The sequence below is a fragment of the Chelmon rostratus genome, chromosome 11 (assembly GCF_017976325.1).
Source record: "Chelmon rostratus isolate fCheRos1 chromosome 11, fCheRos1.pri, whole genome shotgun sequence".
Taxonomy (NCBI): domain Eukaryota; kingdom Metazoa; phylum Chordata; class Actinopteri; order Chaetodontiformes; family Chaetodontidae; genus Chelmon; species Chelmon rostratus.
Genome location: NC_055668.1, coordinates 22,354,825 through 22,381,759, shown reverse-complemented (window position 1 = coordinate 22,381,759; position 26,935 = coordinate 22,354,825). Strand labels below are relative to the sequence as shown.

Below are 26,935 nucleotides of genomic sequence, written 5' to 3'. Positions count from 1 at the left end.
ATAAAACTGTTTTAATGTTCACATTAGTGTTCTTATGTGAGTATTAGACATCCTTAAAAAATGTCCTTTAAAAGATAGGGTAGGTGATGTATTTTAGAAGCATTTTTGGAATCGTTTAAATTCTTTTTACATTCCGACAGCAATCATTAAATCGAAAGAAAACATTCAGTATATGTGGCTGTTGCAGGCCTGCCTGTGGCTGTTGCAGGCCTGCCTGTGAAAAATTGTGAGGGTAGCTAACTATCCAGCCGTCCAGTCATGCTCTCAGACCACTCAGAGACCACTGCAGCCAACCCAGTTGACGACATTTCTATCCAACTGTAACGTATGTTTGTTTTCCATCATAATTAAGTTAAGTGCTGCTTGGGGTAATCTTTATAAGATAATGCACTTCATCAGAGACAAACACAAAGATAGCACCTCATCATCATCATCCTGGCTCTTTTCACTTGCTCAGCTGCTCACCTCAGTGGCCTCCTCCTCAGCTTTTTGGTAAAGTATACAGACTTTAATCCTAATTTTTTGTGCTTCTTCAAATCACATGTGAACACAAACAACCGCATCTATCAGTCACTCTGCTGGTGATGGTGTACTTTGTCTTTCATTTAATAGGCAAAATGCAGTAGGTCCACATACCGTTTGTATATATACGTAGAAGGCACTTTCCAACACAGCTTTTCCACTGTTACTTACCCCAGCTTTAAGCGTTTACCAACTGAAAGCACCATAAGTTGGTAAGAGAGGGTAGTTTCAAGTGTGTCCCATTGGGTCACCTTGACACTGTTTCGGGCTCCATATACGGAGCTGTTTTTAAAGAAAACATGTATGAAATGTAGCTCACAATGGCAGTATGGCCTACCCTGAGCTCAACGTTATGAAGCGAGGCCACCTAAACCAGTTTCTGCTAGTCAGGTGACCACATTGATTAAATATAATATTACACTGACGCGCCCCTCTTTGTAAATGTGTGCGTGCGTGCGCGCGCGCGTGTATGGGTGTGCGTTAGTGCGCGTGGCTCCGCCCAGAAGAGCAGCCCAGCGTCATACCGTTGAAACCGTTGAAAGAAGAAGTGCTGTTCGGCAGTGGTCTTCAGCTGTCGGCGGAGTGAAAACATCACCAACTTACGGTGAAAAGACGACGTTTAGCCGCCGAAAAACACACATGGATTTATTAACTTTTCCGCCGTTGTTGGGGTGACTTTGGGCTGACGAGGACGGCTGAAAACAAGTAAGTTCACCCGATGCCCGGAGGACTTTTCTGACTGTAAAGGTTAACTATATTCAAATCACAGGCGTCGATAAGTGAGCTAGCTAACCTCTCCTGTGAGTTAGCCGAGACTACATGTAAGAGTACATATGTGTTGAAGGAACAGGGATATGTGTTTATAATTCTTATATCTCATTAAGAAGATTACCAAAACTCTGAAAACTCAAGATTAAGACCCAAGATAAAAGTCCTATGGGGGAAATACGATACGCGACATCAGTATTAAAGCAGGTACAGCGTCGTCCTAACCTACGGTGAGGTCTGGAGCTGAAGCGAGTGGAAATGGAATAGTGGATCGATGGAAAGTTAATCTGCAATTCTGATGATCAATTAAAGACATTTTTCAAAGCCAAAATAGCAAACATTCACTTCGTTCTGCTTCACAAAGGTGAAAACTTGCAGCTTTTCTGTGTTTTGTGTCAGAAAAATTTAGAGTAAGTTGAATATCTTCAGGATTATGGACAAAACAGGGAGTTTGAAGTCGTCACAAATTGAGGCAGATGTTTTCCACAATTATCAAGTATATTAAACTACTGTAATCGAAAAAACTTTTTTTCCTTAAAAAAATACTCAAACTGAATGATCAGTTATCAAAATAGTTGCCGATTAATGTAATATATCTGATAACGTGAATCGATTAATCGCTGCAGCTCTAAAAAATAATTATTAGTTGCTGCTCTGGTCAGTTTAAACACATAGTTCACCACACTAAGTGCCAAATATACCTGAAACCTAGACACACATTCACAAACAAATGGCTGACTTGAAACTAATATTTGATTTGAGATAACAGAGAGAACACATTCTGAAGCAGAGTTTTCGTCTGCCCGCTGGCCATCTTTTGCATTTTTAACCTGGACCGACCTGGACAGAGAGCTTCCTATCCTGCCCTCTTTTCTTGCTCTTTCTCGCTATCCCTCTGATGCCATGTGTACTTTCCAAGATAAAAGTTTTTAATCACATGAGCAACATTTTCCAGAGTTGGTGCACAGATGTGTGTGTGTGTCAGCTCTGTAGCCCTGCCATGTTTAGACAGAGAAGTCCAAACCACACTTTGGATGAGTACACCTCGTCCAGACTAGGGCAACAGTCTTTCTTGCTGCTCAATTATGACCAGACAGTGAACATTATGAAACAAATGACAACAAAACTAAGAAACAAATAACCTTTGCCTTTCCAGATTGATTTTGGTCTGATTTGTTATTTTCTGATATAGAAAATGACTTGCTTGTTTGGTATTTTGGGTCTTTTTCCATCACAAATCCCAAATCGTAGCTATGTATTATCTTGGATTCATATGTTGGTGCATTTACAGCTTCCTGTTCTGCTTGCCAGGTTGTTGTCGTGATAATGACTCAAGTATTTTCCTTTGACTCTCGGATGCAGCTAATCTGTTTGTTCTGCATCTCATTCCTGGCCTGCATGGTTGGCAGTTTGGCAGACAAGAAGCCTAATACAGAACAGTATTTACAGAATGTACATATGTGGGTCTTTTGACGGGTGTTAAAATTACATGTTTGTATGTATTTGTGTGTGACTGCAAGAGCAATTTTAGAGGTTGGTTTTAAGAGATCTGCATTGTTGCTCATTTTGTGTGTCAAATGAGATAGAGATAGAGGTCTGTTTTTTGTTTTGTTCTTTATTTCAAGATCCCAGTGCACAAACAAAGCAACTGGTGCTGTATTGTATTTTTTCTTTCCATTGAATACAGAAAAGGTCATTTTGTGTTGGCCAAATGGTTTAACTAAGTCTCGGGTCATCTAAAGGCCCTTTTGCCATTCAGACTTTTTTTTTTGGCTGATGGTCTCAGTTGCACTCAGTGAGCAGGTATGAGCTCCAGTTTCCTGCTTAAGGACTCTTTGACCGCCACGCTGTGTGCATTCACCTGTTGAGTAAGCCAAACCTGTGACTGTTTACATACAGGCCATTTTCTTTACCCATCGCTATGTATGCCCCTCCTCATTACTATTCCAGACATTCTTTCTCCAGTCATCAGTGCTTCTCTCATTTCAAGGTCAGTAATTTTAGCGCATCCCAAATGGGAGACTGGGAGATTCCCAACGGTACTGCTAATTATGGGGACATCCCATCAGGTCTGTACTATAACCATATTGTCGTCATTCATGTTGACACAGAAATCAGCACTGTCCTGTTTGAAGAGACTTTCACACAGTCCCGAATAGTACTATTTTGCCTTGCATCCATCTTGTTTTCCAATGATGCCTCAGACCAAACTAGTCTACAGAGTGAATGTGTTTACCTGCCTGTTAGGCTAAGCTCTTTATCTTACCCAACTTTAAGTAAGCTCTCCTAACAAATCTGCAAACAAAGCAGCCATTGTCTGTACATTTACTGTACAGGGCAACAGGAACGGGTCTACAGAAGAGCAGATGGGAAAGTTACAATAAAATAATATACATCCCCTTGTTAACTCAGCCTACATGCATAATAGCAATTACACAAGCAAATGAAAAATTATTACACAGCTGGCTATATACAGACATCACACTGGTTTAGAGAAATACTCTGTAGTCAACCAGCTCCAGTGTTCCTGTAATAGTGATTGTTTCTGTTGATTAATCTTTGAAGGAATTTTCATGCCCTGTGTTGCCAGCAGCACCGGCTGTTGATAAAAACATGAAACTCAGCATAATAACTCAGTTTCTGCCAGCATTGGTGGGCACCCAGAGCAGAAATACTCCCATTTGACTCACTAGCCTTGCCTAGCTTGTGTAAACGCTGGTGCAACGCTCACAGACCAGCAGCACTGTGAGCCCCTGCTTTTGTTTGTCACATTTTTTAACAACAAACTTACAAAGAAGATTGGTATCGGTTCCATCTCTGTACATTCAGTGGAAAAAATCTTTTTTTGCATGCCAAGGCCTTTTCTTCTTTTTGCCATGGTGTCAAAAGAGTTATTGAGTATTTTTGGTCTATACTAGTATTGTGACAACATTAGTCTGTAGCAATAATTGCTTCATGATACACTGTTTCCTGGCTTCATGTGTTAGTTGCCATGACGTGAAATAGGCTTATTCATAATTCATTCATTCATCTATACTCCCCCCTTCTTACTCCGTCCAATAACTTCTCCTTTGGCTAAAGATTCCTCAGATTTTGACCCCTGCAGTGTACAGAAGTCAGAAGGGATCACTCTGATAATGTCATTTTGGCCAGTCTGTGATCTCCAAACCCACTGTTTTAGTTCTGTGAAGAGACAGAAAGACTGCACAAAATAAAAGAGAAGCTACTTAGTGACTTGGCCAAGTTCCACCTAATCCTCAAAAGAGAGCCAGGGTTGAAAGGGCAGGTTTTGTTTCTTTTTATCACTAATAATGCCTGTAAGGAGTCTAAACCCAAGTGCTGCTGTTAAAGTGCTTGGCTCCCTCTGTTTTCCGAGATCCATTAAGAACAGCTTACAGGGATATACTGCTGCATGGACACAAGTAGTCCATAATGCTACATTTTGCCAACAGCAGTAGCTCCTGAGTATGTATATACATCAGTGGGTCTACACTCCTTATAGGTATTAATGATGACACAGGGAATCTTTACGTAAGTGGTACCTTGTATGTATTCAGCACACTAAGCAAACTAAGGTCTCAAGCAATTCTAAGTGCATTCAGACAGATATAGGACAGTGACACATATTTGTTGTGTTGGCTCTGTATTCTAGCACACCATGAGGTTAAAGACGTGACTCTCAACTTTAAATTTAGAGCATATCGCTGTCTGTGGGTGATCAACGTCATCCCACAGACTCTACCAGACCTTCACTGCAGACCGTCTTCGCAAGAGCATTCAACAATTTGGCCATTTAAAAAAATGTCCACCCTCCTTTTATGATCGAGATCATTGTTCTGCTGCATTCTCATAAAAGTGGGGCATTGTTTGTGAAACTGGCCAAAAATCATATATTGCTCACTCAGTCCAAGTGTGAACACCATTAAAACTGAAGGTCAGCACTTAAACCTCATAGTTGTTACATTACAATACAGAGGGTGTTGAAAGAGACTCAAAACAATGAAAACACGTCACTATTTTACCAGATTGTATTTGTTGCATCATATGCATTCTTAGGTGTGACAAGTATGCAGCAGGTTTGTCCCCTGTAATTTGGACTGTCACCGATACTCTCTTCTGTTTGCATAAGAGAAGTCCCACTTGTTAGTGTTAATTTTTTACCAACACTAGGAACCCAGTGCTTTTTCAAGTGTACAGTCACGACAGATTAGCTCTGGGAGTCGGAACATTTGATGAGGGAGAATTGGCTATAGAAGTCAAGTCAATTATATTTGTATAGCACGTTTCATACAGAGGTATACCCAATGTACTTAACAGTAAAACACAGAAAAAATGTTTAAAAAATTAAAGAAATTAGATAGAAAACACTAAATGTATTATTATTGTTGTTGTTGTTATTATTTTTATTATTATATTCAGAAATAAAATATCTTCTCAGCTACCCATACAATGCACACATATGTATAAAATGCAGTAGAAGTCACTTAGCAAGTTCAAATCTTTCAAGATAACACTTTCGTCACTCTCCATGCTTGCACTGTCAGCACACTGACATGGTTTACTATTACCCAAAGACTGCCCTCCACCAGATTCTTCCCCTCCACTCAGCTGGACCAGCAGTGGCTAAACTCAAGCCGAAATGATTCATCAATTAGTTGGTCAATAGAAAATGACTTTGCAACCATTTTGGCCGTTAAAATCCCCTAGTGGAAACATGCCTATTGACAGTAAAAATTTGTCACCTGTTTGTTTGAAGGCTGGTAGTTTTGTCCCTCCTGTCTGTCACAGTTGGGTTAAGCAGGCAGCCTTCAGAACTTGGGCAACAGGATATGACTGTTTGGAGTAAGGTGACATGTGACCAGTCAATGCTACACATACAAACTCACAAGGATACTACACAGTCACAGAGGAACCAGTTTGACATCCAACAGTTTCACAAGCCCAACAGTACCTCAGTGAAACTTTGCAATGAAATAACGGACACTTAAAAGTTGTCTTTACAGAGAATTTGCTGATGTAACACGAGTTAGTAGAAATCGAGGTTAAACTGTTGAACATGTACAGAAATACAGTAAATACTTGTTGCTTATGTCAGAAAGTCTGTCTGTTAGTAGATTGAATTTTTTTTGCACCATTGTCTGTGTTCTTCCTCTCTCTCTGTCCCATACGCCTCTTCCTGCCCTCAGTCTCTGGGGATGTGCAACATGCTTATCTGTTCATACTTCATAATCCAGATGTAATGCCAGATATACCAGTTCTGTAACGTTTGCACAGGATCCAATCGGACTTCCTTAACTTGTTCCCAAATGGCTCTCCATTTATAGTATTGGCAGACCTTTTGAAGTCAGAAGAGGCTCCAATATTGTAAGGTTATCCAAGGTCCCAGCTCCATTATGTGTGAGTTATGATGACTGTCTCCTTTACTTAATTACACACACACACACATTTACTGCACATGAAAAATTGTAATCTGATTATTTGAATGTGATTTTGACCTGAGTTGAGATGAAGCACAGTTACAGGCAAACAATTGGATAGATGCAAGCTGCACTATATAGACACTTGAGTATCCTGTTTTGAAATGTGGTCATGTGTGCAGCTCATTGTGTCATGTAAGAAGAAGGGAAGTGTACTGGGCGAGGTGGGTGTGTGGCTTGCTCAGTGTTATGACGTAAAATAGTGGCGTGTTTAGATTATTAACAGGAAAACTGAAGAAGGGTGGATTTTTAACAATGGCTGACAAAGTTTCAGATGTTTGGGAGGTGCTTAATGTTTTGTACTGCAGGGCTAAAAAGCAAAACTCAACCAATTTCATAATAATAATTATAATTAATATTATTATTCTAGAGCAAAACAAGTTTATCTTTCTCTCGCTTCGCTTGTAGAGCTACACGTACATATATGTGTGTATATGTGTGGTTAGTCTGGGGCATTGTCAAAATTCTCCATCACTTAAACAGCTTAATGAGACTGTTGCCCTCCTAACTCCATTAGCATTAGTTGCAGCAAAGCCATTGTGTCTGTGTTGTTTTCCTGACTGACACTCCCTGCCTAGACTGCTTTGCCATCTGTTTGATGGTTGTTTTGTTTTGTTTTTTCATGTGTACTCAGTATTACCCTGAGATTGTGTTTCTCTGACAGTCTCTTTGCCTTCCTGCAATAATACTGTCATTAGTTGCAATTTGCCAGTTTCCAAAGCCTGAACAACCGCTTTCACCACAGCTGCAGTGAGGCCTTTTATCAGTCCATCTTTAATGGATAAAATGAGTGGCTTTAGAAAATCACCAAGAGTAAAGCCTGAAGTCTGTCTTTCTTATTCTTGGATACTTGCTTTATCTTTCTAAAAAGCACACAGAAAGGCTGAATATACTTAAACATTATTATTTTGACTTCCAAAATTTAGATGGCATTTTTAGATTAGTTGCTTTATAATTATTCCAAAAAGAAACAAAAAACGTTGTTAGAATCTGCAGTTCCCCTCAGCTCTACAGACATTTATAACATCTTTTACCTTGTTTTGTTCATTCTTACCGCTCTCTTCAAGCCCATCTCCAGCCACATCAAGCTTCTGTTTTCAGGAAAAGCACTGTGCTCAGCACCAGATGGCACACAAAGTTAGCGACTAGCTGGTGAAAATGTTAGCAGCTTAATAGCCAGATATTTTTCACAGGAGCTGGTGGAGACATGTACATGATAAACTGATGGGATGGTGTTGTAGGTAATATTATGAATAGCTGGATATTTAATTTCATGTTTAGGAGGGGAATCAATGGTTTTTAGTTAAATGCCACCACATTCATGGATGCAACGCTGCTATATAATGCCATTAATTGCGCTATTAGTTGTATATTACTGCTGTACAGCTGTGAATCTTGGAAAATCATGACAGTATATACTACATGATTATTATTGCAGCCTGAGATATGTACACAGTGTCTTTGGTCATCAGGCCACACTGTGAGTCATGTGTCAAGATTAAACTTGGCTTGTTGTGTGATACATTTTCTGAGCATTGGCATGGACGGACACACACACACATACACGTGTCTTTTAAGTTTAGATTACGTTGAGTGTGAGTGGAGTCACTCCATAGCGAGAAGTGACCTTTGGCTTGCGGAGTCAGAGTGACAAGTATTTGTTGATAATTAGAAATTCCTTTCTATTTTGAGCGTGTGTGTTTATGTAAGGATTATTGTCAGCTGACGTAAGTTTCTCTTTATTCCACCACCATTTTGTGAAACATTGTCTTTGCTTGAAAGACCTGTTGTTTATTTTGAGGATTATCATTTTAGTAAGATCTTAAGGGAAAAGAACAATTCAGCAGGCTGGCCTGGGTTGTTTTGGCCACACTGCTTCAGGTCGGGGACCCAGGCTCAAGCCACCATGTTGTTATATTGTATCTCTCTGCTGTGGGCACATCGCAAACCTGACCTCCACAATCAATCAGTGAGCCACCATAGCAACTGAATATTTTCATTTCAAAGAGACATATCCATCATGCTGAAAAAAGACACTCGTGCTCAATTTTTTAAGCTTGTTGAGTAAATTATGACCTTGATAAAAACTGCTTTTTAAATCATATTTGTGTCTTGTTGTTTGTTGACTGAAGTTTTAAAACTTCAGTTTTAAAAGCCAAGGTAATCCTCAGACGAGCCCACGTGTCTGTGGCCAACTGTAATAGCTGAAGTGGGACCTTTCGCCCTTTGTGAATACTTGTGTTGACTGTCGATATTTGGTGGGCAGACTCCAGCTCAGACAGCAACTCTCTCCGTTGCAGTCCTCAGGCTATTTATGGCGCTCTGTCTTTGCACCATGTTGCTATTAGGCCCACATTCTCTCGTGCCAAAACATCCTCATATATTCTTCAGACCTGGGCCAAGTGGTGCTCAAAAAAAAAACAAATGCAACAAAATTCAAAAGAGGGACAAGAAAAGTGTATTGTTATACAACAGTTTATACTCAAAGGCAATTCATAGTCTTTACATAATCCAGAAAAGACACGAAATGAGATGCACAGTAATTAAAAAGAAACAGAAGATAAACTGAAATGACTTCTACATGTAACATACTCTTCTAAACACAATGATTGGGGTGACAGTAATCTTCACTGCTGAAATATGAATAATGATTCTGCTTTGTTTGTGTGACTAAATATTTGTTTTTATATTTTCGAATTTGTAGGACATATTTATGTTGACCGTATTTCAAGCAGATGCATTTTTTGCATGACATGGGAGGTCTAGTGTGTTCATGAGGGAACCATTTTGTTACAGTGTCCAGTAGCTGGGAGAGAAATTGGAACCTGTTAGAATTCAGAGCCAGGTCTTGATACCCAACCCAAGTTAGGACTTTTTGTCAGGTGGAGGATGGACAAATGGTTAAACCGAACTGCCACAAACGTTCTGCATTTTTATTCAGCACACAACATTAAATTTTAACTTTGGACTTGCCTTTATCATTGTCCTGCTTTCCTTGCGCGTGTCTGGTTGGTCAGACATCCCTCTATCTTCATTCTAACCTTGTCTGTCTGTTTAAAAACCTGATGTGGCTGACCTGACCTTGTGTCACACACTGCAGTCATTCATTGATTTCATAAATGCAACACATTATAGTTTGTTTATACATAGTATAAAGGCAAAAAAATGTTGTATGCAGTGTTATTTCATTTTAAATGTCAAATGGGTTTCGTGGCTCTCAGTGTTTTCTTCACTGTGGGAAACGGGTCCAAATGGCTCTTTGAGTGGTAAAGGTTGCCGACCCCTGGTCAAGCAATACTCAGACTCTTGAGTCTTGGGTCTCATTATGGTTTCGTATTTTGCGTCCATGGATATCTTTTCTGTTATGTAGTAAAACAAAGGATTAGTGCTACGACAGCATTATATTAGGAAGATGCATGTGAAATGGGTCATTTGAAAATAGAAATAAAAGCCAGGACTTGAAGCTGGAAAGTTTCTGAACAAGTCAAACAGGCTGTTAGAGTCGAAGAAGTACTTTTCTTTTGTGAAGGAAGAAGCACAAACAGAGATAAATCTAGAGTACACAGTTCATATTGAGATTAGAGTTAGGGAGCACCTTTAGAAACCAGAGACATTCCAATGTTGATTAACTCTTCTTCTTAGAGGTGTTGGATAATCTTTAAGTGAATATTTTAGGTAGTTTGTACATTAACGGCGCACAATAAAAGGCGATGTGGCCTCGTTACCTGCTAACCCCCATATCTAACCAGCAAAACCACTGCTTTTAATGTTTAACAAACCCAGTTGTGTGTATAAAGGGCACTCTCCACATCAGTCTGTGTGGCCAAAGCTAAAGATTGAAGTTATTTCTGAATTTATCAATGTGTTGGTCGTGTTTAACCCTCACTAATTTATCAACCAAAGACAAATTTGTACGCTTATTTGGTGCTTGTCACATTCTGCTTGTGTCACAACCCTGCTGTTGGTGTTATTAGTCATTGCTGTTTTACATGATGTTGGCAGCAGTTAGTAGCGTGGCTAATATACAAAAGGGTTATTTATGCTTGGTTTGCAGTCAGGCTTAAGTACGTGCTTGACATGGGAGTTTACCCGTATTGTGTGTACCCTGCTAATGTTATTTTTCCGTCTGTATTTGGCTTCAACCCTGTTTACATGCAGCATTAAAATGCATTTTGTTTTGATTTGATCACAAGTGGGCAGTTTAAAAAACAGTTGGGTTTCCAAACAGCTCAAACAAGGTTTCCAGGTCTGCACTCAAGGAGAGGCACTGAAATGCCTCTGCAGTCCTCCTGTACGGCAGTGTGACTAAGAAGAAATGTCTTTATTATCATTTTTCCTTCACATAATATGAAATAAATGTTTCACAAATGGCCATTTTAATTTGAGACATGTATTCAACTCTTACCTGGATATAGACACAATCTAAATAGATGTAGATGTGATACAAGGTTTAAACAGGACCTTGCACACTCCGAGGTCATGAGGGCAGTGTTCTGGACACTATTCTCAAAAAACTGCAGGGAACCATGATGCCAGGATGAATGTTGAGATCCCTCAACAATGGATATGGAGCACAGCAGTCGTGCATGCAGCTGCATGCCTACACGAGTAAAAGAAGCTCAGACACAAAAAAAAACTGTAAGCCAGAGGAGGGAAAATGCTATGGGCAGGTACAAGTCTCTGTAAACTAATGAAAATCCCTGACAACAACTTTTAAAGCAGCCTCTGGTATCTGTGGTGGGAAGGACAATTCCCCATGTTTTTCCACTAGCGAGGCTGTGAGAAAGATCTACATTATATATTCTTTGTAGGGTCAGTATCTGTTTCATGTCTTGAATGTTACCCCTGTGCAAAACATGAGGTCTTGTCTTTATTACACCTGTGCCTGTATGTGCTCAGCTGTCAGTCAGATATTTACATGCTTGCAAGTAACCAGGCTCAAGCCTTATGTCTGCAGTAATCTGATTCTTTAACATTGTGGAAATGAGAAACTGCAATTTAGATAATATACAATGAGACTTTCTCAGCTCTGCTTCCTTCAATGTATTTTCTGTATTGTGGTACCTTTGGACATCTGGCACCTGCTCACTTCTCTGTAAACTGTTGTGAAGTCATGTTTTGGGAGGTGGATGGGTGGATGAAACAAACGAATGAATGTGATGTTAGTCAGCGCGAGCCGTTCCGCTTGTTGATTTAATTTAGTTTCAGCGGAGACATGTGCATGAAATCGGATCTGATATAATCAAACTCTGTTCATTTTTTTTCTCCTGACAAAACCTTAATACTGGAAATTTACTCATGTAAATGCTCAAAGTCTGATTATAAAATGGTAAACATCTACTGTAGATAAACTGAAACTGAGCTTTTTGTCGTTTTTTTTGTTGTCGCTTTAACAGCTGCCATGTAAACCTGTGTTACCCACACCCACAGTCATTCAGTTATCAAAATAGTTGCAAATAAATTTTCTGTTGGCTGAGCATTGCAGCTCTATTATATGTATATACAGTACACACTAAGCACCACAAAGTTGCGTGTCTAACACAGTTACAGCTGTACCTTGGTCATGCGCTGACACCACAGGTGAGCCCCATGGCCCAATCACATCAGGTACCACCAGTCGCTGATTATAAGGCGCCTAAAAACACAGACTTTCACTTACAAATACAAGATAAGTTGTTCACACGCTCTGCTTTTGCTCAGATCCTTTCAGAATGACTTAAACAACTCCTCGTGTCGATATTTGTCTAGTCATTTTCTTCAGGCCAAGCTTCTCTCAGCTGTTAACAAACCAGTTTTTTTGTATGTTTTCAGGTGGAACCCTCCTACACTCCCGTCCCTCTCACCTGTCTCCCCTCCTGATCCTTATCTCTCATTGGCTGCTGTTCCACAGAGGGCGGAGCTAAGTATGGGGTAAGAGACCTGAGAGGCTACACCAAGAAGACACAAGCTGAGGAAGCCCTCTAACCTGCACAGGTAAGATCATGCAATGTGCACTCACATCTTCAGAGACATTGTTCATTCCTTTTACAGGCAGTGAGCTGGAGTGACACACATGAATACATAGACATCATGTTCCATTTAAAAACACCTTTTAGTCTGCAGCATTTTTTTCTTCTTCTTTCTTGTCTTTTTGTTGATTAACTTTGGAACAGTGTGTTGAAGAAAATGTCCAGATTTCACCTAATTTCATCAACAATTGAACACCTGACTCCACAATGAGGTATTTAAGTTTGTCCAAACAGAACATTGAAACTCATATAGATCTACTTAAATTCAGACACACACAACCCTTGTAACCTGCCATTGCAATTGTTTTTTGCTGTCTCCCACCCATCCCCCACACAGGAGACACTCCTCACCTCATTGTGCCTTTTATCAGGTGGAGATCTCTGTGGTCAAACATAGCCTGGAATTGTCCAGTAGATTACTGCCAGATGTAATCGGTGTGCCACAGAACTGCTTTCTGTGCTGATCAGTGATTCTGAAACCAGTATCAAAGTCCATCGGACCCACTGTTGTTGCAAAGCTCGTGCCTGCACCGCCCATGTTTTAATGTAGCTGCACAAACTGCAGGAGAGCAGTTGATTGATTGTTTAAAAAAAAAAATCACATTGCACTTGAAATTGGTAGCTGTTTTTTTTTGTGTGTGTGTGCGACCAATATGAGTTTTTCAATGGCCGATGCTGATATTAAGAGAGTAGGGTGACTGATGAACAGTATGTCATGCCGATTTCATGTTGTTGTTTTGCATCTTAGAAAATCTAATAATTGAATAATAATTGAATAATAATAAATGAGACACAATTGCTCAACTTAAATGAACATTTATTTAACACTAATGTTATTGTCATGCAGTGTCTCTCTTTGCTGAAGTAGAGCTGTTCATAGGCAGAAATGTGCTTTTGTTGGCAAAGATTACATACTTGGAGAACAAATGCCTATTGTGCAAAGAAGTATTGTTTAAAACAGGTCTGTCTTACGCACAAGATTCTGTTTGTCATCACAGTATCACACGGCCTGCATGAGGAGGCTGCTGAATTCGTAATTGGATTAAATAGAAGTTAAACTAATACACGTCTGAAAGAGGATGTTCATTCTTGATTGAATTATTCAAAACATATTTATCTGTGAGTTATGTGGATTTGAAGTGAAAGAAACTATGGGATGTTCAAAAGGACACACTGTGGATGCACAGTAGGTAGGTAGGGTGGTTGGTTAGTATGACTGTAGATCTATAGATGGCCGGTAAGACATCATGTCACCTGAAGGTCACCACTTTGATCTCTTCAAAACCCCACAGCCGCCATGTTTGTACTGACTAACATAAGGCATTTGCTTATTACTCCAACAGCATATAGACAGAGTAGCACAGCCAAATTAATATATGGGTAAAGGACATTTAAAACACCACTGGCCACTGTAAATACTTGTTTCTGATAAGACTGTGAATGACAATAGCAATGCTAATGGTCCCACACAGTAATGCTAAACTTGCTAACAGGTAAATAAACTGATGGGTAAACTCAGAGGGGGAAGCTCTGCTCTGCTTTGTGTCATGTATTATCATTATCATGCATTAACACATACAGTATCAAGTCTCATACAGTAACAGTTAGTTATAGTCCAGTCAGTCAGTCAGTTATCTGGCCAGAGATGTTCCCCTGAGCAGATGCACCAACATGCTGTGTTCCTGTGTGACCACGCTTTCAACTGTATGTCTGTTCTTGTGAAATGTGTGTGTGTGTGCACTCCATCTGCAACTGTTCATATGTATATTCATATAGGTTCAAAGTTTGCACGTGGACAATCACAAGTGTAACCCACAGCAGTAACAAAGCAGAAAGATGCAGGTAGCATTTGAATATTGAAGGGAAAACTCAACAGGTTAACACAGGAAGGTGTGTGTTTAGCCTCACACTACTCATGGTAATTAGATGTCCGGAAGCTGTGGTCTTGTCAACATGTTTTTAGCTTCCTTCTTTAGAATTCCCCACCTTCCCCCACCCACTCATTTCCCAGAAGTCTCCTTGTTTGTATGGAGATGGCAGAGGACAGGAAAGCTTAATTATCCATGAGAAAAAAGAGAGAGAAAGGAGGGGGTCCGAAGAGAAAAGGCAATGTCTGTGCTTGTCCTTGTAAGTAATATAGCACTTATATTCCTTCAGGATTATCTGTCATCATCCTGTGGGGATGTGACTTGCCTTTCACTCTGTTTCTACGTAAATATGAGCAAAATTCTCGGGAAAGCAGGAAGGAGAACAAGCACAGAAGAAGAGAGTCAGAGGGGCTGAAGAAGAGAGGCAGAGGGGAAAAAGGGGGGGGTAAACAAAGGAATGGAGTAGGAAAGAGAGCAAACAGGGCCGTGGCAGTGTGGTGTTGTTGCTAGGAGGCTGAGAGAGCAACATGATACAGAGGCAGGAAGGATGCAGGCAGCGGTGCACAGGAAGATAAACCCACCGAAGCACGTGTCCCTTAAGCATTTTAGCTTGTCAGGTAGAGTTGGCTCAACTTCAAGCTCTCAAAGTGAGCAGAAAGAGGGCAAAAAGCAAAAATGAGAAATGCTGGTTACAGCATCTCAGATGTATAATATGTAGTATTAGTATAGTATGTAACTGATTATATTTCCATTAGCCTAAGCTTAACTTTGCATTTAGTGCCTAGTAACAAATGTAAGAACACTAATATTTGCTAATCTTGTCCTAAACTAAGATGGTGAACATGGTGAACACTAAAAACATTGGTAAATCAGTATTGTCATTGGGAGCATGTTAGCATGGTAATGTTAGCATCTATCACTAAGTATTGTTCACAGAGATGCTTAACATGGCTGTAGTCTCGTTTTCTGATGAGGATTTCACCAAAAGGGTCAAGTTGAAGTAAACACAAATATACTGTCCCCAAATAACGATAATATCTCCCAGATGCTGAGACGTTTGGTTTTAGTGCTTACCCTCTGGCCTGTTGGCTCAGTTTCGGAGCAAAGGCTGCATGCTTATTTCCATTTATCATCCATTCATCAGTTTGTTTTTGAAGCCTAGGGGTTTAAGACATTGAGCATATGGTCACCATTTTGGCTGGAGAGCGTTATTGCATGTGATCTCTCTTCTCTCTCTCCTTGTTCACTGTCTCCTCTCTGCTACCAGCTATCTGAATAGTGCACAAAAATAAGTAATTTTAATTATCATGGATAATTTGGGTGATTATTTTCTGATAATTGGGCGAAGAAAGTTAGTAACACCAGAAAAATTAAATCAGTGACTCGTCAATAACATGTGAAAGCTCTACAGTGGCTCAAGCAGATGTACAGCGGATGTGGCTGCCCTGCTGGCAAGCACAACAAGGAGGAAATAACAGGGAATGAGAGGCCCAGGAAGTGAGGAGAAAACATATTCAGTACAGACATTTTCAGAAAAAGAAAAGAAAGTGAGGCATGGCAAAGAGAATGTTATCAAAGAGGATTTGTTGTCCTGCCAAAGCGGAAACCTGAGGCAGATTCAACCCTCCTGAAAGGCTGCATTGTCTGTTCGAAACCACAACTCCCATGCTGTCCTCAATTCTTTCTTTTTTTTTTTCTTTGTTTGACTGGTGCTTGCCTAACAGGACCACGACTATGGTTACCATACATCCTCAGTTACCTATTGAATTGTCCTGGCCATTATAATGCTAATAAAGTAAACAGCAGGTCATTATCAGCAAACAAAAGGCACATAGTCATTTGTAATATAACTGCAACATGCTGCTGACATAACGGCTGTTTCCAGGCTTATTAGATGCTTTGTTACAGGATTATCTTACATGACCTCAAGCTGACCTTTTTTATAGCGGATAATAGTCTAATAAGGGTTCACATCCCGAAGGTGTAGAACTGTATTAAGTTTGTGCTGATTTGGTGTTCTTATTATTATTCTTTGGCTTATGCTGGAATGAGATGAAAGCTGGAACGATAACTGGAAGTAAAGTGCAAATGCTTCCCAAGAAACATGTGCCCAATCAGCCAGACGGTGGCGCTGTTACTAAGGTCCAAAGCTACAATTTTGTAAAGGCCACACCACTCACACAAAAGTCCAGTTGACTTGTAATTGGACAAGCTCTGTGTGAGAAAGCCTGTCCACGCCCCCTACAGGCAGCGGTACTGTTCTTTGATAGACAAAAAAATTAATGTCGTCTCCTAAACTGCAGGTCCAATTGCTACCAAGTAGTTTGTGGGTCATTATTGGACCAACCAAAAGTTTCATAAAGCTTGTTGGTATCTTATTTATTTATTTATTTATTTATTTTTTATGACCTATCAGCTTCACAAAGGGTGGGGCTTTGTCCAATCATCTTAAAATCTGAGTATCAAGCTTCAGGGCTTGTTAGGGAATAGGCCCAGTGTAGCATTTTGAGCCTGACCCAGGGGGTGCGCCACAATTACCAAAAAACGTGCACATCAAAACCAAGTGGACAGAATTTCACCAGTTTGGTGGAACTTTGACTGTATAATTATTTAAATGTTGCAGGCTTTAATGATAATGAAACAGGCATATCATTGGTCTCACTCACTAAACACAATTGAATGCATGAAAGTAACTTTGCTCACCTTTGTGAAGGCTGAAACCCACAGAGCCTGAAACCCAAAGAGATTTAGTTGGGCAACAATAGCTGATAGGAGAGGATTTGCGATTTTAACTTGGGGTTAACAGGTTTAAGCCCTTCTGGCAAGCACCACCCTTCTGAAGTGTATTTGAGAGAGACACTAGCTCTTGTTTTTCACAGCACCTGAGCACTAACCACTCAGTTAGTCAGTTCTTGGGATGCAATTCATTAACTGAGCCTGACCTCTGATCTCCCTCTACACAGCAGCAAACAGGGATAGAGCTTTACAGGGATCAGTTGTGTAACAATACATCTAATGTTTCCATGCAAGTGCGAGTTTCCAGGAACGTGCCACTGACTCCTAACAAGTGAGTCCTGTACGTTTGATCCACGCCTGAAGCAGAGAGCTGCTACACATTAATGATGGTGGTAAAATTAGAATGAGTGGAAATTTGATTAGGATTTCCAGATATTTCATTTCTTCTGAAGTTTCCCCCAGCAGCTTTATATGAAACGCTCGAGCATCTTCATGTGACTTTTGTATCAGAGTGGTGTTGTGCTTAAAATATCTTCCTTTTCCACCAGTTCCTTTACAGCAAAGAGGGAACTGGTAAAACTACACTTCACCATTGTGCCACCCATAACTTGCCATAAAAAATAGTGATCGCTATCTTGTTTTCCCTGAAATGGAAAGCACATGATCATTGCCACGAGAAATCAATAGGTTTTTCCACCAGGACTTCTTATCAAGTCAAGCCTCTCTTTTAAAAGTCTTTGTTGCATGAAAGATGTATTACAAACATGTTTTCTACAGTATTTCATTCAGCTGTAGTCCATCGCTGTGGCTGTGGTAGTTCCTATAAAGTCACTTTTACTTTCTTTACTTTATAGGCCAACTTGGTAAAAAGTGACAGAATGATCAGAGTGACTATATGTTTATGCTGGAATCAGGTGTACATGCTGACATCTGTAATTACTGTATTGATTGTTGCCAAAGATCTGTTCACTTTTTGAGTTGTAAATCTCTGGAGCAACAGGTTACAATAATTAACTGATTGGTGGCCCCGCAGAAAGATTTATGCGTCTTGTTAAACAGTTATCTTTTACATGGCATGAATGAATGTACTGTCCTGCTCTACCTTGACAACCTGCAGTACCACATTACAGTCAACATTCATTTGGTGGCTTGTCTGTTCAGTTCATCTGCTGCTTCACTGACATTTGCTTTGGTGAGACTGTCTTATTTATTGATGCTTTCGGCAAACATAAGCCCCCCAGACCTTTGTTAAATATTACACACTGCGTGTGTGCAGTGTGTATAATATGCACAAGAAAAAAGGCAACAATATCAAAATTGATAATAACTAAGAGAGACAGCAGCTGCTTTTACAGGACAGAGAACAAAAAGCCCTGTAAACCTTGTGTAGTTGGAGAGGGATGCATCCTGATTTCACTTTAACATAATGACCAGACTTTATATACAATATTAATACCTTCCCATCAGTAAAAAGTCCATATTGTCCACCAGAAACAAGAAATAAGTCCTACAAGATTATCAGTCCACTCAGATGTTTTGTGCAGCTAGTGAATAATTGTTTTCCTCTTCCTAAAACTATTTCTTTCTGTGTGTGTGCACTCAGGTGGTGACAGGTGCAGCACACTGTCATGGCGCTGCTGCGGAGGAGGCTGAAGCTTGTGGTGACGGTGATGATGGTCAACCTCTTCATCTTCATCCTCATCTCCAGACACAGCAGCCAAGACAAAAATGGACGTTCCAAGGTCCAAATCCCTTCCAAACCCTTTTGGGCCAAACTGGTTCCCAGCACAGCTTACTGTAACCGCCAGCAGCAGATTCTGGACCTTCAGAACAATCCCGTCCTGGTGGCTAACAGCACCACAGACATGCCTGATTGGCTTAACAACACCAGTTTGACCTCTGACCCCTGCCAGCCTAACATCAGGGTTACCACTCAGGTGAAAGACTACAACTCTCTACCAAACCGCTTCAAGGACTTCCTGCTTTACATGCACTGCCGCTCCTACCCGATCATGGTGGACCAGCCTGATATCTGTAAGGAGCCGCCGTTCCTGCTTCTGGCTGTCAAATCTCTAGCACCACACTTCGACCGCCGCCAGGCCATCCGTCAGTCCTGGGGAAGGGCGGGAGTTATAGCCAATGAAACAGTAGTTACTATCTTCCTTCTCGGCAACGCAACAGCTGGGGATAACCACCCTGATCTGTCCGAGATGCTGCACTATGAGAGCACTCGCCATAAAGACATCATCCAGTGGGATTACCGCGATTCATTCTTCAACTTGACTGTCAAAGAAGTTCTGTTCCTGGAATGGATTCAGACTCGCTGCCCCAGCGCTCGCTTCATCTTCAAAGGCGACGACGACGTCTTTGTCAACACCTACCGCATCCTGGACTTCCTTAAGGGCCTCTCGGAGCCCAAAGCCAGGGACCTGTTCGTGGGTGACGTGATCACCAACGCGGGGCCACACCGAGACAAGAAAGTCAAATACTTCATCCCAGAGAGCATGTACATCGGGACGTACCCTCCATATGCAGGAGGAGGCGGGTACCTTTACTCTGGTGACATCGCTGCTCGCCTGCACAATGTGTCCCAACATGTAGCGCTCTACCCGATAGATGATGTCTACACAGGGATGTGTCTTAGGAAGCTAGGGCTGGCCCCCGAGAAGCACAAAGGCTTCAGGACCTTTAACATAGAGGAGAAGTACAGGTCAAACCCCTGCGCCTACAAGAGTTTAATGCTCGTTCACCCGAGAACCCCACAGGAGATGATCCAGATCTGGGCCTGGCTCAGTAGTCCTTCCCTGAACTGCCAGTGACGGCTCTGCAGCAGGCAGTCTGGGACCAACTGCCCTAGAGAAGAGGACATTTTGAGGTTGTTCCCAAAATGTCAAAGTGACAAATATTTTATTTTGAACAGGGTTATGAGTTAAAGTTGGCAGCTTTAAGTTCAGATATTAATGTAATGGTCAGTTGGAGCCTCTGCTTGGAGGAATTGATGCATTGCACCTCTGAAAATGAGGAAGGACACGTTGTTCAAAATGGCCACCATAGTATTTTGACTTGATGTCAGAGTTCCATAGAACGAGTTAACCCTGCTTTACTGTCGATTGAGCTTCACCTAAAGTGACCGAGTCTTTCTCTGCGTGCACATATTTATATCACAACTATTTATATGGCCTTTATAATGCTTTAACACTGTGTGTCAGCTCTGTGATGGAGTGTCTCAATGCTGTATTATATAAATAAGGAAACTAAGAAATGGGATGTGTCCACCTGGGACTCTCTTTGTTGTGTCCAGGGAAAAAGAAAACATGTCAGCTAATTGAAACATGTACGCTTCAGTGTCTCAACATTTCAAAAGAAAATGAGAGCGAACCTCTTGAACTTCACTGTTTTGTTGGTTCCCACATGCAGCAGTTTATTGCTGCTAGCTTTAAAAGTGCTTCCTGGTGAACACTTCCTAGTAATTGTTGCTGGAGGCTTAGTTTGTGCTGCTACTCCTATCTACACTCCCTAAAGTATTTACTTGTAACTCTCTTAAACTCAACCAATTTCTACTCATAAAGACTTGGAGCAACTCATGTTTTGTTCACCGTCTGTATTTGGTCCTTTACATTCATTAATCATTTACATACAAACCATTATTCAGTCTTGAAAAGGAGTTTGTTTTAACTTCCTCCGTTTCATTCAAATCTTTAGGTCTTGCTCTTTATTTAATTCATGAGAGTCTCTGTTTCCTATCGTTTGTGCTATGTGTCATTTTTTAACTGGTAGATTTGTTATCTTACAACAAAACTTCAAATCACTATAGAGCTTTGAAATGGGGTGGTTGGTGGAGTGAATACACACTTTGCTTTCAGGAAATGGGAGGAACACAAGTCCAGGTCTGCACAGCTCAGCAGGTCTGGGCTTGGTTTTGACATGGATGGAGAAATCCAAATGCTGTATGATTACGCTTCAGGTTCTCACCTTACACAAAGAGAAAAAGCACTCATGGAAGCCTGAAGTGCATGTTCAGAGATCTGTTATTTCAGGCTGCCTGAGTAGAGCTTCTGTCTAAAGTACTCGCCTATAACTCACCTCATGAGTGTGTGTGCAGCTGTCCAGTGCTGTTAAATGTTGCTTTACGGTGATGTCAGTGAATCCGAGTCAAGAAACGCTTTAAAACACAGGTGGAACGTGGTGAAACATCATGTCCAAGCTTTCCTTACTTGACAGATTGGCTCTGCAATGTTTGCTGATCTTTACAAAGGCTTCATTTCACAATGCTGCACATCAATTTTGGGAGATGATTTCTTATTGTCTGAACTTCCTGTTATGGGACGATGCAGCCATGAGAACCTTTAAGAACTTGTGGTAATTTGTAGCTCCAGATATAATCAGCAAGTTGTTTTACTTTCTTTCCGTTACTTGTTTGATGGTGAATGTTTAAATCGGTGGATAATTCATTTTGGAATGAAAGCCTTATTATTATTATTATTATTATTTGAAGGTTAGTGCTCAGCTCACTACTGTATGGCTTTAGCACAAATGCTGTGTCTTTCACTCACTCTATAAGAGAGGTGCAGGACGTATTTGCTTTGCATGCTAATGTTGTTTGAGCTGTACGTGAGACACAGTCACTTGAAACATGTTGAGAGTCTCAGAGAGTTAGATGACTACAGAGAGGGAGACGCTCTTTGTTCCTCTCTAACCCTGTTCAGAGAAGCACGTAACATGAATGTATATCTGTAGCCAGGTTTAGGGTCTATCCACTTTGATTCATTTAACTGATTTCAGTGGATTTTTCTTCAGTATTCACACAGTGTCACAGAAGTCCACACTGAAAATATGTTGGTTACAGTAAGATGTTTAGATTGACCCTGACCTTGGTTGTTGCACCTCTGACCTGAGAGAAGAAAGGCGATGCTCCTATGCCTCTGTTAGAGCTCCCCCTGCTGGTCAGGAAGATAAACTTCAGCTTGCAAGACTCCACTTCATACAGACACTGACGACTGCGTAACCCAAAACTGTAGACCTCATTTATGCTTTCATGTTTTAACCATCAGTTCATGATGTCGGCCTTTGCCGCTTCACATATTCCAAATCTCCAGTTATGGCAACTTCATGGCAATGTCACTGCTGTGTGACGTTCATACATCCTTTTTCTGATTGCTTTTATCCTACATTGGTGTCAGATAGTTTGGGGTTTGTCACACAAGACAAACAGACAATCACAGTGAGGTTCTTAAAGGTTAAGTTTGTACATTTCTTCTGGGATGACCGACTCACTGGACACTATTTTAATTACCCTCAGACTCCATCTGTCTCCATGTAGGATAAAATGAACACTTAAAAGAAAGGAGACTAAATGGGAGACAAGGACCAAACAGAGGTTATTTCATCCTTCTGACATATTTAAGCATCACTTGTTCTTTGGGTCATGTGTCCTCAACACCTTTACTGTGTTTCCCACTACTCACTCACCAATAATAGATTACATTCTGTTCTCGCTGCACAAAATTGAAATGTTTACATGCTTTAAAAAGTCATCATCACTTGTGTTATGATTGTTATTTCTGTCTGATTACAGCCTGATTTGTCTGTCTTAATGTTTTCTAGACGGCTCTTTATCCTTCACTGCGCATCATTTTGTAATTTTGCTTCACAGCTTCCTTTGAAGGACCTTTTCCTGTTTCTTTTAGACGCACAACTTAGCTGTGTGTTTTGACACTCAGTGTTGCTCTGGTCTGGTGTCAGTAGCCAGGATGTGTCATTTTCTGAGCTTCTGTACATGCTGGTGTTTTCAGGGCAGAACAGTAAGCTAGTTGGTATAGAAAAACATCTTCTTAACCATCAATATGCAGTGAAATGTCACTGTAACACTCGAGCTTCAGGATTGTAATACACAGGTCAGTGAACCGGTCAACATGATGGGGGAAAAGATTCCAGTAAAATTAACATGACAACCAGAGGGAAAATATCCAATAAAATCTAATCAGAGCAAGAAGGAGTTGTCATGTGACAAAAGCGAGAAAATTCTCAAAAAATAGTGAGTCATTGTGGGATGAATCCTCACTTTCATAAGCCATTAAATCATTTTCTTCACTGTACATTGCTGCGTTAACCCCGTGTTCACATGTATTTCACAAGCCTGTCATTACTGTGTTAAAACACATGCACTAGTCAGAGATGATTATCGAATGTGTGCCTGTTGTTTGTATGTACTGTATGTTCAAGATTATCTTTCAGCCACATCAAGCGTGATCGCTTTTTTAATACCGAGATGACTTGATTATTTCAATAAAGTTATATTTTGCTGTTTTTGTATATCTGTTCTATGCATTATTACTGTAATACAAATAAATTATGTGAAGTATAAAGTCAGTGTGCATCCCTGAGTAGAAATATATTAATATACATTGAAGTATTTTAATGAATGATGATTTAATTTTTGCTTTTCTTACTCTTTAATGGTAGTCATCCAACAGGTTGTAGTTTCTGTGCTGCAGTGCAGCTTCAGTGTGTCCTCTTTAAGTTGAAGCCTTCACATTGTTTTGGGCTCTGTAGGATGAACATTACTGCAGCGGTACAGTCCAGCTAGTGTCAGATAAACATAAAACCTTTAAAAATATTGCAGAAACTTCACCCTTTTTTATGTGTAAGATCACTTAGTCGCTACTAAACCAGTCATTTCCAACATTTCTGCCTTTAAATAAAGTATTTTGTACTGTTATGTGACGTCACATTACAGAATATAAAGGGAAAAAGTGGATTTTAGAACAACTAACTGGATGTAAAATTACATGTAAACTGAGCTCTCAGAATATCACCCACGCCGGCTCACGCAGTGAAAGTTTATGAACAGCAGAGGGCAGCAGTGTATAAACTGTACAGGAGTGGCACAAACTCCATCCTCAGCAGGGGCTTAGTCTGATTTGTGTTCACATTTGAAATGGACCAGATTCTCCCAAAATGCAGTGCATGAGGGAAATGAAGGAGCTGTTCACAGCTGGAAAACAGTTAAATTGTGGGAGGTGGTGAGACAGCTCTGAGACATCTTGTGAAAACAAAAGAAATATTAGTTCCCTGGATGAAGACTGACATCCCTTTGTGAAGTTTAATTGGTTTTCAAAAGTCACAGTTTGATTGGCAGCCAACATCACACATACAGTATAACTTCCTGTTGGTCTAAAATGATAAAGTGTTGATAAGCATAGAACATACAGAATAAAATGTGCACATATACACTGTACAGAATATGGATTTGAGAAACAGTGACACAGTGTGACCTCAGTGTGAACACTTGATTTTGAAAATATGATCATAATAACAGCATTTTTTTTCTAACATCACGGGCTGCAGAACTATTGGTTTATTAGTTTCTATTGAACAAAGACTGAGTGCTGTTAAACAAGAAGATGAGCTCACATCCTCTGTATTTGAAAGTGTGATTTATTATGTGTCTGTTTTGATCATTCATGTTTGATATAATTAGAGCCTGGAGTCCATCGTCGAATGGGGAAAATGTTCTTTAATCATCTTTGCTATCCAGAGGGAGGTTGGAGCTGCAGAGGAGCTTTGCTGAGGTTCAGTGCCTTGCTCAGTGGCCCTCCGGCAGAACAGATGCTGCAGCTGGAACCAGCCTCCATTTAATTTATCATAAATAAGACCACAGCCGCACTAGAGCCTCTCTGTGTAATGTAATGTAATGCTAACATGTATCACAATGCTGTATAGTGATCTTTAGCATTAGCTTAGCATGCTAACGTTTGCTAATGAATACACGTGGTTAAAGAAGGTGATGTCAACTGCAGAGCCGAGACAAACTCATTGCCCTCTCCTCTCGTGGGTGTTTGCCCTTTTTCACACGGGGATAAGGGAAAGATGGGACTCGGTTGTCATGACGACCGTATTCCTCTGCCGTAGGGCCGGTGGTAGTCGTCATCTGGTGCAGGTGTGAGAGAGCAGAAAGGTTCACAAGAGGGATGTGTAGTGTGTGTGTGTGTTTTCACAGCGTACTATTATCTTACTGATTATGATCCAATGGCCTTTTAAGGAAAAGACCATCTAAGAAGACGGAGGTTTTTTGGCCCTCGGCTGTGTTTTAGCAGATCTCTGTCTTTGCCAGCAGAGATACGGAGTCCACATTGTGAAACTGTCTCAGCCAAAAAAAACGCAGCCTCGGTTCATCCCACAGGAGGAAGATAACATGAAGCCAGCATGTTCCAAAGTCAGCTTATTGTAGAACTGTGAGGAACTATTTAACAATAGATAAGAAACTCCTGTTACATTGGAGGGTATTTTACTGATTATTTCATGGTGAGCCAGTAGCTGCTTGTACGGAAGACTCGTAAAATCAAAGTGAAACTCTGTGCCTTGATCTGCTTCGCTGTATTAAAACTTAATGAGGTGACTGCGTGTTAGTCATCTCTGACTGCACCTCATCTCTGCATGCTCTATGGAAATTACAGCCTCTTATACCAACACAGAGGATTCAGAGTTGTTTGTTTCAGAGTGCTGTTTTTGTGGATCTTTATGTCTCCAACCTGGACAAACTGTTTCCTTTTCCTCTTAGACTCCTCTGTTGCATCCTGTCGGCAGGGATTTACTCTGAGGAAGACTGCAGCACATCTCAGATTGAAGAGTTTTTAAACTTCTGACACCTTTGAACAGTCTCTGCCGTGACTGTCGCCATGTCCTTATGATGTTAAATCACGGATCAGGAGTCAAACAGAGTCATCAGCTAGTTGAGAAGTTGTTCATTTCTGATCCTGGCCATGAAAGTGATACAAAAAGAGGGCCTAAACAATAAATATGAGTATGTTTCAGATTGGAAATGCTCACTACTCACTATGGCAACAAATGTGGATTAATCCGCCGCTCAAAATAGTCCCCAATAAATGTTCTGCTTACTTCTGTTTGAGTGCTTTGAAGCTACAGTGATCAGCTAACTTAGGAAGTTATTTAGCCTTTCTTAAAAATGAAACTAGATATTTTTCACAAGTTTTTAAAGATGTTTTCAGGAGGAATGAACGGACTTTGGCCCGAGAGCCTCAGACAGTCAGAGAAGATTGAGAGATGGACAAACACTTTGTTGGTTTTGGTTCTTTCAGTAACAAAAATACAGAATATAAAAAGCAGCAACTGATGAATAGGCGGTTAGGAGAAGAAAGAAAAGATAAAGACAGAAAAGAGCAGGACAATCAGTGATTGCTAATTATAAATTACAGTGACACAAACTGTCTTTTCAAGCATCCACATCAAGTCACATCCCCGAATGTTGATCCTTAAAAGGTTTTTACAAAGCTGAGACCACATTGTTTCACAGCTGAGGCCTGATTATTATATTCTGAAGCTGTGGAGCTATGCAGCGTCTGTCACTGCGTTAATTATTTAAAACCGTTCTGGGACTTTACCAGGTCCATACAAGAGATTTTTCTGCTTTTGCCTTCAAGCCTAAAGTGAGTCTGAAGTCCTCATTTTATTGAGTCTGAGTCTCAGTATCAAATGTTTCTTTGATAAATCAGACTGTATCAAACCTCAGGCTGTATATTTTAATTTGATCTCAAGC

The 26,935-nt window shown here is 40.5% G+C and overlaps 1 protein-coding gene across 2 annotated transcripts; it reads left to right on the top strand.

Moving 5' to 3' along the window:
* The first annotated feature begins 1,062 nt into the window (after nucleotides 1–1,062).
* Nucleotides 1,063–23,691, top strand: b3gnt2b (UDP-GlcNAc:betaGal beta-1,3-N-acetylglucosaminyltransferase 2b). 2 transcript variants are annotated; one of them, XM_041948176.1, is made up of 3 exons: nucleotides 1,063–1,227; nucleotides 12,658–12,740; nucleotides 18,983–23,691. In XM_041948176.1, the coding sequence occupies exon 3, from the start codon at nucleotides 19,008–19,010 to the stop codon at nucleotides 20,196–20,198; it is 1,191 nt and encodes a 396-aa protein (XP_041804110.1). In that variant the 5' UTR covers nucleotides 1,063–1,227; nucleotides 12,658–12,740; nucleotides 18,983–19,007; the 3' UTR covers nucleotides 20,199–23,691. The 2 variants fall into 2 exon arrangements, with proteins under 2 accessions (XP_041804110.1, XP_041804109.1); XM_041948175.1 differs by having other exon boundaries at nucleotides 12,579–12,740.
* Nucleotides 23,692–26,935: the final 3,244 nt, after the last annotated feature.